We start from the raw sequence: 16,347 nt of genomic DNA on the forward strand, positions 1-16,347 counted from the left end.
TTACGCAAACATATATCAAACCCAACTAAGTATCACCAACGAGAAGGAACTCTATTCACACATGCGATTGTTCAGAGCATTCCTCCCCCCCCCCCCCCCCCCCCCCCCCCGACACACACACTCGGTTCTCACATCAGCAGCTGAGATGAAATGGAACCGATTCTGTCCCTGGATTCTTGGGTGGAGCTTACCTGCATAAATATTTTGGCACTTTTTCAAGGCAGATCATCCCTTGGCTTCAAATGAATAAAAGAAAACTCTACTGGGACCGATAACCGTGCGGTTCTATCCCCAGTGTAATTCCCCAGTTCCTCAGTGTGGTGTTATCTTGACATAATGCTGCCTGACCCTGAACGTTAAAGAAGCTCCCAGACAAAGCGGCGTTGAGGCGGCTGACGGACAGCTTGGCATCTCCCCGTCAGCTCCGTATAATAAAGCACCTTAAAATGGCGCTGGAAGAGTCCTCCTCCATAGACAAGCCGGCCGAGGTCTGCGCCGCACATGTCAGGCAGATGAATGAAGGTCAGGATTAAATACAGTAGACGGACAGCTGCCGCGCCTGCTGCCGCGCCTGTGCTTGCTCTCTCTTTGTGCCGGCCCGTGGCCCCAGGTCACCTGTCACCGCCAGGCTAATATTTACCCAGCTTTGGAACAAAACGCACCAGAGAAGCTTCAAATCAAAGTCACTTTACTGACCTAGTAGCTTTGTAAACCAGGCCATTTTTCTGACTGATACACAAACACACACACACACACACACGTACACACACTTCTTGCTTTACTATCTTTGTGGAACTTTTTCACTGACCTATGTAAATAATATATCCACCAAACCAAAATCTAATCCCATATTTATAATAGTAATAAGATATTTTTTTGTGGCTTTTTTGTATTAAAAATGACAGCTACATTTTGATACAAATAGTACTTTTTTTCATTAGTACCAGCAAAGAGTTTAACATCTTTGCACAGTTACATCGAAATAAAATATGCGCTTCTATTCTATTCTTCTGTTCTATTCAAAGTATCATTGAAAGTCACAATCACATTTACCCCCATAAAGAGATTAAAACCTAGCATGACCCAGAGTCCAGAGCCTTCCCAAGACTGTTGACTCAGTGTGAATTAGAGCAGAATTCACAGGGAATGCTGGGATTGGTGCTAGAGTGTCTGGATATTGTTTCAGGGTTATCAGGTTCTTTTGTAGTGTGAGGGGTTGCCGTGGAGAAGGCTGGCCTTTGTGGGTGCAAAGACGAATGAGGTTTGTGTGGCCGGGAGTCAGGGCCTGTTAATAGGTGCCGTGCGCCAGAGAGGAGCAGACAGACAGTTATTAACGAGGAGCAGGGAGACCTCATTAGAGTCACATTATTAATTATGGTCAGCGATAACAGATGACTGAGGCCATCTCACTCAGCACTGAGGCAAAGAATATTTGTTTCAATGTACCAAAATCTAGGCTTTTCTATATATCATATTGGCTACACTGATAGAATGAATATATATAAATATATATATAAATATATATATATATATATATATATATATATATATATATATATATATATATATATATATATATATATATATATATATATATATAATGTATTATTATATAATATCCTAATCTTCTTATATATATATTACATTCACAGCATTTATCTGACAACTTACAATTATTACTCAGCTTAAGTAACAGTGGGGACTTCAACTGGCAACCTTCTGATTACTAGCCAAGTATGTGAACCACCTCATCAGTCAGGCTCTCGCTCTCTCTCTCTCTCTCTCTCTCTCTCTCTCTCTCTCTCTCTCTCTCTCTCTCTCTCTCGCTCTCTCTCTCTCTCTCTCTCTCTCTCTCTATCTAGCCAGTTCTCTTTTCATATAGCCTTCAGCTCCATGTCGCATAGCTCGGCTGAGAGATTTGTTAACTGAATGTGTCACTGAAGAATGTACAGAAAGATGACCTCATCAGTCTCTGATAAGACTGTAATTTAAACCACATGCTCTCGTTAAGACTTTAATTACGGATAAAACTTAAAACATCTACAACTCTTAAATCTAAAATCTTTAAACTGTTACAACCAAGATTAAACAAATTTTCTTCTATTTTACACAGACATTTACAAACATTTTACATCACAGTCATGCCCATATATCATAAATGAAAAAAAAAAAGGAAATGTTAATTCCAGGTTTGGGAAAGTTTGTTATGAATGGAGCTGTGGAATGAGGTAGTTTAAATGACTGGACTATTCATCCCTCTCTCTCTCTCTCTCTCTCTCTCTCTCTCTCCCTGTCTCTCCCTCTCTTGCGTGCTCTCTCTCTCCATCTCTCTCTCTCTCTCTCTCTCTCTCTCACTCTGTCTCTCACTTTCTCCCCAAGCATGAGGGTGAATTAATGTATGATTTCACTGGGGTGTAAAACACACAGACAAATATCAAGGCTGGAATATTCAGCGAGTCTGAACATTCAACACGTTAGCATTTTGTTCAGGTTTGTCCATGTTGAAGATTTAACCCCACGTTTTTACTCCAGATTGCCCCGTCTCTGTGTATTGTTATGCACATACTGATCGGACAAAAAGGCCTCCAGTGTTCCCTACTTTACAACTCTTGAGAATCTTTTGAGCATTGCAGAGTCTGCCAGAGACCAAATCTATTAAGGTGTACGGTTACACTGGGGTCAAAACCTCGTCTCAATTCACCTTCAGCTATTTTAACGTCTCCATGATTCATGACCAAAAATATGATGGCAGAGTGTAGCTTTGGATTAGCGTTACAGATGGGGCTGTCCTGCTGGAGCTGGAGGAGTGTGACACCCATGGAAGGGTTTTTCCCCCAAAAAGACGTCAAAGAAGTTACAGTCATCCGAGTAATTTACGTAATTCAATACTTATGTGCTTTAATAGATCCGGATGGTACCGTGCCACACTGTATTACATTATGTTGTAGAATATTCTTGAAAAATGTAGTGTTTTAAGTAATTTGTCATAGAGAATGACAAGTATAGCCTGTGTAGGGGGGGTTTCCGTTCCAAGCTTGTCTATAAAGGCATTCTGTGGTCTTTGTTAAATGTGTAGCTCCAATGAGAGTGGCGTCAGACCCCCTTACGCTGGTGCGTCTCCCTTAGCGCTCTTTTCAGCCATCCCAGCTCAGCTCTGTTCCTCGCTGTGGGAGAAACCTCGCACAGTAACGAAGGCCTCCGGTGGTTCTCCAGGACGGCGGAAAACGGCCTCCCGCGTCCAGAGGAAGGCAGGAAAGCGAGTGGCACGCCCTCGGTCCGTTGGGACTAGATCTCTCCTCACCACGCCACGTTCTGGGCTAGCTAACCCCCTCTGCTCTGATGCCCGTCTCAGACATCCGGGCATGGGGGTTATTCTATTCATACCTAAGCTGGCCTGTCTCACAGCAGAGATGGAAATTTAGACTAATGGATTAGTGCTTGGGGGGGGGAGAAGGAGAAAGATGGCAGTGAAAGAGTTAATCAAGCATTCCATGATTTGGCCAATAGTCACTCAGACAAGTTTGCTCAGTCATTTGAAAATGATTAAGTGAATACTTGGGGGTTGGTGCTGTGTGTGTGTGTGTGTGTGTGTGTGTGTGTGTGTGTGTGTGTGTGTGTGTGTGTGTGTGTGCGCGTGTGTGTGCGCGTGTGTGTGCGTGTGTGTGTGCATGTGTGTGCATGTGTATACGTGTGCGTCTGCGTGTGTGTGCGTGCGTGTGTGTGTGTGTGTGTGTGTGTGCATGTGCATGCCTGTGTGTGTGTACTGTGGACACAGTATGTCCCACTTGACAGTAGAAGAATGATGATGTGGTGTGGGGGGTTACTGGCCCTCTAAAGAGAAAAAGGTTTTTATTACACAAAAATGCAGCTTTCGTTTGAAAACACTAAAACTGAAAAAGTACACACGATCCTTTTAAAGATCTTAGAACAGTACCTACATAAAGATCTTAGAACAGTACCTACATTTCTTCATATGGTGAAAGCGACAGTTTTAAAATGTAAGTGTATGTGTTTGTACATGTACATATGTGCGCGCGCACACGTGTGCGTGTCATCTCTGATGTCGTTTGTTTAACAAGTCTGATTACTCTGTCGAATGTGATGTGACCACTGACCCATTTCCATGTCCGCCGCTGACAACATCCCTGAGCACATGTCCAGTTTACGCCTCCGTGTGTGGGGGACAGCAGCTCCCTGAACACCAGGGAATTCATCCCAGCTTCCAGCACTCAACATTCAGACCTCCCACACAGTCTCTCTCTCTCTCTCTCTCTCTCTCTCTCTCTCCATCCCTCCCTCTTTCTTTCTATCCGTCTTCTTGTGACTGCCCTCTGACATCCCACCTCTCCCTCGTTTCTTTTCTTCTTTTCCTCTTTCTGTCCCTCTTTGTCAGCTGGATTTGTGTTCCTAGTGCCATTGGTGTCCCACGCACAGACGCTCACCCACGCAGAGAGCTAAAGGCTGATGACAGGTGATGAAACATCCCCCCCAACCCCAACCCGCGCCCTGTCCACCCCAGAGACCCTCGGTCTGCTTGACATCTGTGGCCAACTTCAGACGTCCCCCTGAACAAGGGAGTGTCCAGGGCTCCGTTTGCGTGGACCCGGCAGACACGGCCTGGTGGGATCCGACTGCCCCTAAGGCTGTTCAATCGGATCCACACTGATTCATGTCAAACATACCACGGTCTGGAAGGTTCTGCCAGGCTCCAGGGGGAAACGTGACCCTCCACAGATAGCACAGCTCCCAGATAGCGCTGTTTTGGTTTCTCCTCTTAAACCTTTCTGTTCTTCTCTATGCCTGACCTTTTTGAAGCTTAACACTGAAATATTGAAAACATGACGTTCTTGGGTTGAAAACGAGCAAAACCAGACTTTTATTTTTCCTTTCGGAACCCAAACGCATGAAGAAAACAAAAGCAGGAGTAGGGTTATGGAAAACTAAAGCCAAGCTCGCGCTGAACTTTGCTGCCACAGAACCAAAATACCTCGCGCTCACCACTCCGCGACAAACAGCCAAAGAACGAGGCAGGTGCACAACCCCGCACTTTGCAATCTGTTCCTGTGATCAGCGCCGTGATGAACCGGTTCGGCCTTGCGCGTTCCGTAATAGCAGTCTTTTCACGCGCCGATGCCTTTCCCCCGCGCTTTTGTCATGACGGATGATCTCGCGCTGTGCTAGATAGGAGCTCGGGCTGAGAGAGAAGCGCCGAGGCGCGCGTGTGTGCGGCGTTCACAGGCAGCGAGCACGCACACCCCACGGTTTAACGACGGGTCGAGTGCAAGTAGGCTAGCGAAAAAAAAAGACGGAAAGAAAGAACGAAGTCCTTGTGTGTTGTAAATAGTGAGATTACACTGGTTACACAGGAATAAAGACAAACAACACAATAAATACAAACAACACAAATGATGACGTTCATCGTGTGCCTTTAAACTTTAAAGCAGTTGTACGAAAACAGGCTTGTCTGGTGCAGGACGTGTGCGTGTGTGTGTGTGTGTGTGTGTGTGTGTGTGTGTGTGTGTGTGTGTGTGTGTGTGTGTGTGTGTGTGTGTGTGTGTTCATGCGTTGCACAGAGAAAAGGAAGCTCTTAACCTGCCTCCTCGGAGACGTCTGTGTGTGTGTGTGGGAGAACCCATCAGGTAGCCCATCCTGCAGCCCGAGACGTCCGGGGAGGAGACGCGTCTCCACCACCCTGCAGAAATGCTCCACCTGTTTTCAGTAAGTGCAGCTCCAGCCTGGACGCAGCCCCTGTTCCAACGCTCCTCACGACTGCTGCAGGGCGATAATCTCACCCCTGGGTGCACTTGGCTTTAGGAACCTGACCTTGGTTCTCAGAGGAAGTGACACACAGGTTTCCCTTTGCTCTGAAGTTTAAAAACAACATATCAATCAAGCAGTAATGTATTTTATTATAAGTAGGGGTTCTAAAACTGTTAAAGCTGTGCCAGCGCCCTTCCCAAATGGCCCCTTTCATAACAGATCTTTGGTCTTGTTTTCGTCGCTGGGGCTACCTGGGTAGGCAAGCAGCTTTGGCGTTACAACAGCGTCTGCAGTGGCCCTGGAAGACGTCCAGGCTCTTTGAACTCTGAGCAGAGCCGCAAGACTTGTTTGAGTTGCCTGAGCACGGAGTTTAAGAAAATGTTGTCCCAGCTCATTTCTGAAGGGCTTAACTTTAAACACACACTCTTCCTACCTGCCTACTGCCATGAATAACCGCCCCTCTACTGCCCTCTGCCATGAATAACCGCCCCTCTACTGCCCTCTGCCATGAATAACTGCCCCTCTGCTGCCTTATGACATGAATAACTGCCCCTCTGTTCTTCACCCACCAGGCCTTTTGGTTAATGTTTAAACAGTTGTCCATATTTCTGAGTGGTTGTTTGCTCCACCTGTATGAGAATCTGTGAGAAAGCTGTGATAGAAGATGTCAAAGGCCAGCAGTTCCAGACTTTAGTAAACAAAAAATCGAACAAGGATACAATAATTTTGTTATTGTCGTCTGTTTGTTAAAAGAGAGAAGGTTACGGACGGAAAGATGTAGAACAAAACAGAGAGTGAGAGAGATAGGGAGGGAGCAAGTGCAGTGTGGTGTGTAGAGAGGTATGAGCTTCAGTGTTGGGTGTCCACGCTGTGCTTGGAGGCACTCGGGGTATTTTATTGTGAAATTCCACCACCTGATCTGTGTGGATCGTGAATGCGCACTAGTCCAGTGTCTGGTGCAAGGTCACCCAAGGCCATGCTCAATGTGCTATCCATCACTGTATTAATCTGTAGAACACATTGGACACTCTGGCATGGAGACTTGGTTTCGGGGGCTGGGCCACTGTTAGCCATTGTTCTGACCCAGTGAAACCGGGATATCAGATTCCTTCTCTTCTAGGTGTGTGCTAGACAAAGCAGTCTTTTATTTAACAGATAACAACAGGGAGTAGGACCTCTAACGCCAGGAATGTTCTGGAAAAACCAGTAAAGGTATTTATAATAAGGTATTTTAGCTTGTTTACTTTTGACTGTTTATTTTAAAACCTTGCAAAATATTGCAAAATTATTGCAAAAATAAAGGAGGTGATTGTTTTGGATCTGTTTTGAATTTATTGGCAACAGGACATTACACCTACATCAGCCTTTATAATGCTAACAGGGCGTTAATGATATATCAGGCCCTGTAACACCAACACGGAGTTACCTGCATGTCAGTCCCTGTAACACCAACAGGGCATTACTGATATGTCAGCCCCTGTGACATACACACTCTGGCCACAGGCTGACAGCAGTAGACAGCAGAATGTGAGCTATGCCAAAAGCACTAAGACATACAGGGAGCGCGAGACTGAGACAGCAAGACTTGCTGTGACACTCAATGTTTTGCGGGTTGATTTTTATTATTTGTTTGGTTTAGGTAAAATGTGCTAGTGTGTGTTTTAATATCTGTATTTATTTATTTATTTGTTTGTTTGTTTGTTTATATCCAAGCACCAGGTGTTTGTTGTAAGTGTTGTAATTAAGTTATTAGGTTGTATTAGTTGAGGTTTTTACTGCGTGATGTTCGCAAGGTGGGTAGAGACCTGCGTCTCAGCGCCCGAGAGAAAACACTGCTAGGACACTTGATCCACACACACATCATCATGTTGACCACAAAAGATCAACTTGTGTCACTTTCTCTTTGTGTGTGTGAGTGTGTCAGTATGGCAGAGAGGAGCGATGTCTGGGCACTGTGTCGTATTTCCTGTAGCACTGTGCCACGAGACAGCAGAACAGTCAGACAGGCACTGGAGGTCTCGGTTGGGGAGGACACCCCCGAAGCCTTCGTCACGCTGGCCTCACCATCCTCACTGTCACTGAATGTCACTGAATGCTGCTGAGTCTGTCACTGCCACGGAGTCACTTCTGTGCCTCACGAGGGAGGAAACCCAGGAGACTCCTCGGCTGTGTCGGAAAAGGGAATATTCCTGAAATTTGTAGCTTTTTAAAAAAATTAACATTTTGTGTGTGCGTGTTTTAAAAAGAAACATTTTGTGTGTGTGTGTGCGTTCATGTGTGTGTGTGTGTGTGTGTGTGTGTGTGTGTGTGCTCTGTGCACGCTCTGTCCATAACGTAGGCGCTCTATCAGAAGTGAAGGGGATGTGACACCCCTCAGTGTTCTGCTGTCACACACTATGTGGCGGGGGCCTTTCTCTCGACTTATGTTCCTTGCGTGTGAAAGGCGTGGGCCCTGGGGCCCTGCGGCTGTGGGCCTCATCTAAACTGTCTTTCTCCCCACTGACAGCGGGAGTGCCCTCGCGCTTCACTCGCCTGCCAGCTCCGCCCCCAGCTCCACCCCCTCTTCATCACATCCCGAGAACAGCAGAAAGCAGGCCGGGTCACTGAGAGCCTTTCGCATTCACTGGCTTTGTGTGGTTCTGAGGTCGTGTTTCTTTACTACGGGACTGTGGCAAATGCGTAACTTGGCCGTCTGAATAGTCACGGACCAATTATCAGGTCAGAAGTTATTGTTCCTTCTCACAGAGAGAAGAATGTCGCCTGAAAAGGTCCGCGAGATTAGAAAGGAGGCCATCACATGTGTAGTTTATCTCCATCCAACACCTCATGTTGACAAGGTTTCAGTGGGAAAGAATGCAGAATATTTTACTTCCATAAACAGAGCTTTTCCCAGTCCCTTGTCGTTTCTTCCTAAAACACATTCCTTTAAGTGGGAAAATCAATCACAGAACTGACGGGGTTGTTACGGGATGTGATGGGGAATAATGACTCACACTTGTTTTGACTTCTATTGCTTAAATAGCACATATGGAAAAAAAAATCTCTCCCTCTATCTATCTCTCTCTCTCTCTCTCTCTCTCTCTGCCTCTCTCTCATCCTCTCTCACTGTATTTGTGTCCAGTGCTGCTTCCTGTCTCACTGTATCTGTGTCCAATGCTGCTTCCTGTCTTACTGTATCTGTGTCCAATGCTGCTTCCTGTCTCACTGTATCTGTGTCCAATGCTGCTTCCTGTCTCACTGTATTTGTGTCCAGTGCCCAGAGAAGGAAGATGCAGTATTCCTATCTAAAGAATCCCCTTTAGTGTACTTCTCCCCACCTCGGTTCATCTGCCAAATCTACAGCCAGAAACCTCTTATCTCCAATCACAAACCTCTGATCTACAGCCAGAAACCTTGTATGGATTTATCTGTTTCCTCTTAGGGTCACCTACAGGCTTTAAAATCTGCTAGATTTTAAACTGATTGGCTATGCATGCCTGTCAGACCACTATGTATGTTCACAGTTCTCTCTCTATGTCTGCCCATAGTCTCCTGCCCGTGACTCTACCACTGGAACACATTGTGTGCTACATGGTATGAACTGTGTGCCGTGTGTATAAACGCAATGTTGAATTTCACTGGTTTCTGTCACCATTGCCTTTTTGCCTTTCATGTTTTCAGCCTTTTCATCCTGGCCAGGTGTGTGCTGGAAAAGACACAAGCAGACTTCCTCGTAAAATAAAGCTTAACCAAAAAAACAAGTCAGACCTCATTACCAAACAATAAGGGCTGGGTGAGAGTTAGTGTGGGGCTATCAAACACCGAGGCTGACATGGTGAGCGGATCTTGAATGGGCTGTTAGCACCCTCAGTGAAGGTGCTGGCAGCTCAGCGGGGAGCACCATGTGTGATGCTAATCGCAGGATCGGCTCTCCCTCTCAGCTCACAGAAACTCCTTACATGAGAATCAACCCGCAGATAAGGGCTCACTCACTCTCTCTGGCGTTCTGCTGCTGTCTGTAGCCGTCACCCCTCCACCTGTCGAATCCCGAATACAGTACCTCCCTCATGCTTCAGCGCAAATATTTGTCATGAGCTGTGTGAGGGCTGTCAATGAGGTCTGACACCCAGGGGGACCCAGGCATTTAGCGCTCTAGGAGGTGCTGTGTTACGTGTGAGCGCAGCGTGCAAGGCACAACACGATCAGGAGGGATCTGTTATAAGCTAATGAGAGCCATATCAGCTGCTTCTGTTTGTCTGTGGGCTCTAACGCCTCACACAGATCTGTAGCCAACAGCCGTGTGATGAGGGCATAACCAGGGTGATGAATGACTATTTTTGTTCACACATCTTTACAGACTATTTTCGGTTTCAACAATGACTTCGGCTTGCTGAGATCAGAGCAGTGTTGAATTTGGCCACAGAGCAAATCGGTTTCATTCTGAGAGCAGGACACCCAGATGTTTTTCTCTGCATGCTGTGGGTCACTGTTTTATCCTGATGAGTTGTCGGGGTAACCTACCAAAGTTTGCACGGGCTGTGAAAGATACTGTGAGGTACCGTCGCCTATGGTTGCGTTTGGAGTCACACCCTTCATCCCACAAAGTTAGTGCCTGAGAAAATAGCTCCAGCACACGGTGGTGAGGGGATTAGTATGGTAGTATACGGGTTTGACAATATTTAGTAAGGTAGTATATGGCACCTGAAACATTCATGGCTAATTGGCAGGAACAGATGATAACCATAAATCCTCTAACTTACTTGTACCTGCCCCAAGGGTAACTATGCCAGTTGGGTCCGTGCCCCAGTAAGCTGCCCTCCAGTGTACTGCCTAAATCAGCGTACAGAGATGCAGCGCTGCACGTGGGCATGTTAAGGAACACATTTCTCTGCAGCAGTTAACATCTTACTGCACTGAGTTTACAGGTTTACACACACACCAGGAGCAGGTCTGCTCTCTACGTGTGTGTTCTGTGTGCTTCGTAGTCGTACATTTAACCAAATGGGGATTCCAGCCTGGACACCTGAGTACGAGAAACCTGATCTGACATTTTTATAGATGAGAAATGTGCTGGTGGCTCTTATTATATGTCCACAGATAAAATGAAACCCAGTGATGTTTTAGGGGAGTTTCCAGTGGGGGTAAAAGTTGCAGGGCCCTATGCAGACCGTGTCATTTTCTCTGGGTTTGGGGAGACAGAACCAGTGAAAGACGGGGAGAAAGAGGCTCTCTGTGAAACTTGGCACTGGCTCCAGGAACACCTGGATTCTTTTCACAACTACAAAGCAGAAAGGAGAAAACTTCTGGTACTGATTAACCACCACCCCCTTCACTCTGCCACTGGAAGAATGCACAAAGACCAGAGCACAAAGACACACACACACACTACACACACACACACACACACACACACACACACACACACACACACACACACACTACACACACACACACACACTACACACCACGCACACACACAAACACGTACTACACACACACACACACACACGTACTACACCACACACACACACACACACCTACTACACACACACATACACACTACACACACACACACACTTACTACACACCACGCACACACACACAAAAACACACACACACAAACACACACATACTACACACACACACACACAAAAACACACACACACACACTACACATCATGCACACACACACACACACGTACTACACACCACGCACACACACACGCGCACACACACACACACACATACTACACACCACGCACACACACACGCACACACACACACACACATACATGTACTACACACCATACACACACAGGAGCGCGCACACACACACACACACACACATGCAGCGCGCACAAAAACGCACAAACGCTCACAGCACACACACACACACACGTGCACACGCATGCATACACACACACACACACACAAACTATCCCCACTGGATCAGTACATGTGCGTTTTCCTTGAGGGCAGCCATATGGATAAATTTAGCACTGCACATCCTGAAAAAGACACCTGGATAATAAATGCTTTTGTCACACTGTAACAGAGTCCACAGGGTTTAGATGTAAACTCATGACATATTACAGAAGTTAAGATTTTCATCTTACTGCACATGTTTAATGCTCAATAATATTTTATAAAATTACATTTAAAGGGGTTGCGACATTCACATCCATGATTTTAGCAATTTATGATTAATTGCTGATTGTAACCAATCATCCCTCGATATGTCATTATGTTGCTATAAACAAAATAACCACACTGATAATAACATTTATAGGAATATTTTTTATTTTGATAATACATTTTAACTTGTCAAACAATATTTCAATACACTGAACATACACATTAATGAATATATAAATATGTCTTAGTATTTACAAAACATACATTGTCATAAAAAAGTATATCTGTGTCCACATCTGTCTTTACATCCTCTGACATCGTCTGTGAAGGAGATTTTGGATTTGCCCCAGTTGGTTCTCTGAGCTCTGGCCCTGTTACCCACTTTACCACCCCCCCCCACCCCGCCACGAACACAGCCACAGTGGAGCTAAAACATGCGGCTGTCTTCCGCCTAAAGCTGGAGGAGCATGAGAGGAGCACCTGGACAAAGACGTGGGCTCCGCACGAGAGCCACAGCTCACCTGGCTGACCTCACGGTTGACCAGCCTGCCTTCCTCTTCCTCCACTAAACTCAGAACAAGTGCTTTCATCAGACATCCCTACAGTGACTCAGATTTACAAAATGCATACGCCATCCTGTCTAAAGGGATGTCTAGTATATAGTCTATGATACAAAGTTCCAGAGTCCTGTGTAGTTCTTCGGTTTTCTCGAGACACAGTTTGAGGGACTTCTCTGTCTCCAAAGTCTGATATGCGTTTCAGGAGCCAGTACAGAGGGTCCGTGGCGTTTCCAATGGTGTCTGAAGTCAATTGCCTCACAGATGCCCCTGGCCCACCATGGCCGAGCACTCTGTCTCGGAGGTGCGGGACGTGTCTATGAGCCTGGCTAGCCCCGTCTTGGTGGAGTACTTGAAGATGAAGGCTTTCATCAGGTCATAGCGGTAGTTCTTGTCAATGAAGTTGTAGATGACGGGGTTGACGCAGCAGTGCAGCAGGGACAGGCACTGGGTGACGTGTAGTGCCACATACAGCACGTTTTCCAGGGTGCAGCCCAATGGCACGGCGCCCAGCAGAGCCAGCGTGTCCAGCAGCAGCACGCCATGGAAGGGCAGCCAGCAAGCCAGGAACACCATGACGTAGGTGAAGACGAGGCGCCGCCCAGCACGGCGCTCGTGGTCGGCCGAGGACCGCACGGCGCGGGCCAGCAGCACATAGAACACGACGATGACAGGGAACGGCACCGCAAAGCCCAGCGCGATGGAGCTGAGCTGCACGCCAACCATCCACTCCCACGTTGTCTCTGCCGGGTACACCGACCTACACGTGGTGGCGTCCGAGTGTGTGGACCGGACCGCCTGCAGGAAGTAGGTATCAGGAAGGGCGGCGAGCAGCGCCAGGAGCCACACCCCCATGCAGATCAGCTGACGAGTGCGTCTCCGCTCACCCTGGCCGCCGTGGGCATCGCCGAAGCGCACCACGGACAGGTAGCGGTCCACGCTCATGCAGGTGAGGAAGAAGATGCTACCGAAGAGATTGACACTGAAGACCAGGTGCGTGATCTTACACATGGCATCTCCGAAGGGCCAGTGGCCGTGCTGGAGCAGCGAGCTCACGGAGACGGGCAGCGTGGCCACCACGCACAGGTCGGCGATGGCCAGGTTGAGGACGTACAGGTGCGTTTCGTGGCGTTCGCGGCTGCCGCGCACGTTCACCCACACCACCAGGGCGTTGGCGGCCAGGCCAATGACAAAGATGAAGATGTAGAGGATGGAGAGCGTGTACAGGAGCGCACGCTGGTTGAAGGCGCTCTGACACACCACTGTCTCCACATGGGACCCGTTGTCATCCATGAAGGAGAAGTTCTCCCCCGACAGCAGGTCCAGCAGGTCGGTCAGTTCATTCATGTTGGCGCTCATTCTGGCCTTCACTGTGACGCGTGGAACAGTCCACGGCAGCCTGCAACATAGGACACTCGATGGTGAGTCGCTTCGCAGGAAAAAAAACAGGCAGATGACCAGCTGTGGACAGAAAATGTTCAACAGAGAATGTTTATTTTTAAAAACAACACGCATAATCCAAAACATCTCAGCCACGCCAGGGTCGTGTGTCAGAGAGCAGGACCTCATGTGGTTTGGGAGGATTTTTTCTGCCTCTCTGTTATGGGGAGCCGTTTCCCAGGGTTACGGGGTTGCTCTCTGTCTATCACTGGCATGGCCAGATTAGACAATGGTTGCTGAAGGATCAACATTTTTTAGGGGTGGGGCCTCGCTGCCTAATGCATCTGAGATCTGAGATGTGCAAATATCAAGCTTTTCGCAGAAAGAATGCAGGGCCTCGAGAGCTATCAGGGTGGTCTGTCTGCGCACCAGCCCTGTCACGGTCTGCTTGTCGAGAAAAAAAGAGACAAACAATTAATAACACTATAGGTCTATACTCAAACTGAGGAACTGAATCTCCTGGACAAGCTCCTGGCAGAATTTCATGGACAAGGTGAAAGGCTCATCAGACATCCCTGACAAATCAGAGGCATGTAAGCGATGTGTGCCTGTCTGTACCCTCTGCCCCTAACAGAGCACAATGATAGTACGAGGAACCCGAGATAGTGCGAGGAACCAGAGATAGTGAGAACCAGAAGAGCACCACTTCTGAAACCATCAGAGGGGCGTCAGTGCTGTGGGGGTGTAGACAGCTTCTGCTCTGATAGCAGAAGATGAAAGGTCCTACCCACCACGTGTCTAGGAGAACTGCGCTGGACTCTGAACCAGCCGAGGACAGAGAAAAAACACACACTGGGTGTGTTTTGCTTTGTTTGTTTTGAAAGCGAAGCAGCACCCTGAAGAATTTCATTCACAAACACAGTTTACATATGACACACACACTAACCTCATTGCGCAACGCTCAGTGCCGTGCGTTGGCTGGATGTCAGTATCGTCAAAAATAACAGATCAAACATTTATTTATAAAACGTAACCACCATTACCTGCAAACAATGATAATATAGGCAATGACTTCCAAACCACACATCAAAGGGTCTTCTGTCCTGAGACTCTGCAGTCCTGCACTAGGCATATGGCTGCAGATCTATCGAGTGATATAATCTATTTAAGCCTGTTTATTTTCCTTCCAAATTAGCCAGCTGTTTTGACCCTGAAACAGTACCTAACCTTATTGGCATTATGGGAAATATGAGAGGAGACCCAGCTGTTCTTAATGCGTCCCTGTGACCCTCCCTCACTAAAGCAGGAGAGCCCACACTGGCCCCTCTGACGCTCCGCTCGGACCCGCGTTAAGTGCAGGGGGACGGAGACGACCACGTGCAGCTCCGATCTGGCCTGGCGACGGTGGCCGTAAACCGCGGTGGCCCGTGAGAGCTCCCCCCACCCACCGTGTTGTAAAACTGTTGCGTTTACACTTCTGCAACACAGCCGCCCCCTCACCTGAGACTCCTGCCCCAGGCGACGTGAGCGATGGCGGGTACAAAGGGTTGCCTGTGTGGACACGGCAACCCCCCCCTCTCATACCCCACCCCTCGCCTCTATCCTGTCCCATTCTCTCTCTCGCTCTCTCGCTCTCTCCCCTTAAGTCCCCTGAAACTCATGCAGAAACATTAGCGTTGCAGACTTTCTGGCTTGTACAAGAAAGTGTGAGTATCAGCCCTCTGGATACATAAAGGAACTAGAAAAAGTTAAAATAAATATAGAACAAAAACAGCAGTGAAAGAAGAAGGTGGAACTTTTATGAATAGGTTTGACTTATTTGATATATATATTTATATATAAACAAGCGAAAGGCTTGGTGGTAAAAGCACACGGAACAGATTATTGAGTTACATTATAAAATCAGTACCGCCCCAGTGAAACCTGAATGCCAGTGAAACTCGACATCAAAAACCTTCAAACTGCCATATTTTTAAACAATCTTTCTGAACAACATTACAGGTGATTGGATTCCTGCGCTAACACAAGACTGAGAGGTGTTCGGGTAGCGCGTCTCTCTCGCAGGCTGCGTCAGTACCGCGTAATCTGGAGCGCCGCTGAACGGGTTTTAATCCGCAGAGACGGGACCGTTTCTCAATCCACAACAAGAAACGGACATCGTCGGAGTGCTTTGAAACCACTCATATGAAGTACTTCAGCACCAAAAAAAAAACCCTTCATAATGCGTGCTGCTATCCCAGTGTCCTCACGCACCGAAACGCGAGATTAAAGTACGCAAAACAATTTAAATCCCGTGCACCAACCGACTGACAAAAAGTAAACAACATTTCTTACGTTGATTGCGGTGTTGGTCGGTTTGGGGCTTTTTCACTGCTGGTGGGACTCGGATGGTTCCGAGAAACCCTGTGATTCTGATCCCGAGTCGGTGATCTGGTGTTCGCGCAGAAGCGACGGTGAGAGTGTCCGCTCCTCAACACCGCACTCGCTGTTATAGGCGGACAGAAACGCCTCCCTAGGGCGCGCTGGAAACCGAATG

The 16,347-nt window shown here is 47.4% G+C and overlaps 1 protein-coding gene across 2 annotated transcripts; it reads right to left on the reverse strand.

Moving 5' to 3' along the window:
• Nucleotides 1-12,016: 12,016 nt before the first annotated feature.
• On the reverse strand, nucleotides 12,017-16,347 carry ackr3b (atypical chemokine receptor 3b). Of its 2 annotated transcripts, none has more exons than XM_081710236.1 (2): nucleotides 16,146-16,347; nucleotides 12,017-13,892 (listed from the first exon to the last, which is right to left on the reverse strand). In XM_081710236.1, the coding sequence occupies exon 2, from the start codon at nucleotides 13,788-13,790 to the stop codon at nucleotides 12,690-12,692; it is 1,101 nt and encodes a 366-aa protein (XP_081566362.1). In that variant the 5' UTR covers nucleotides 13,791-13,892; nucleotides 16,146-16,347; the 3' UTR covers nucleotides 12,017-12,689. The 2 variants fall into 2 exon arrangements, with proteins under 2 accessions (XP_081566362.1, XP_026860531.3); XM_027004730.3 differs by having other exon boundaries at nucleotides 12,017-13,830; nucleotides 16,146-16,346.

The sequence above is a fragment of the Electrophorus electricus genome, chromosome 3, assembly GCF_041902795.1.
Source record: "Electrophorus electricus isolate QZ-2024a chromosome 3, ASM4190279v1, whole genome shotgun sequence".
Classification (NCBI taxonomy): domain Eukaryota; kingdom Metazoa; phylum Chordata; class Actinopteri; order Gymnotiformes; family Gymnotidae; genus Electrophorus; species Electrophorus electricus.

Bases quoted from the DNA above. Each gene is read 5' to 3' on its own strand.
- ackr3b (XM_081710236.1), bottom strand. From the start codon at position 13,790: ATGAGCGCCAACATGAATGAACTGACCGACCTGCTGGACCTGCTGTCG.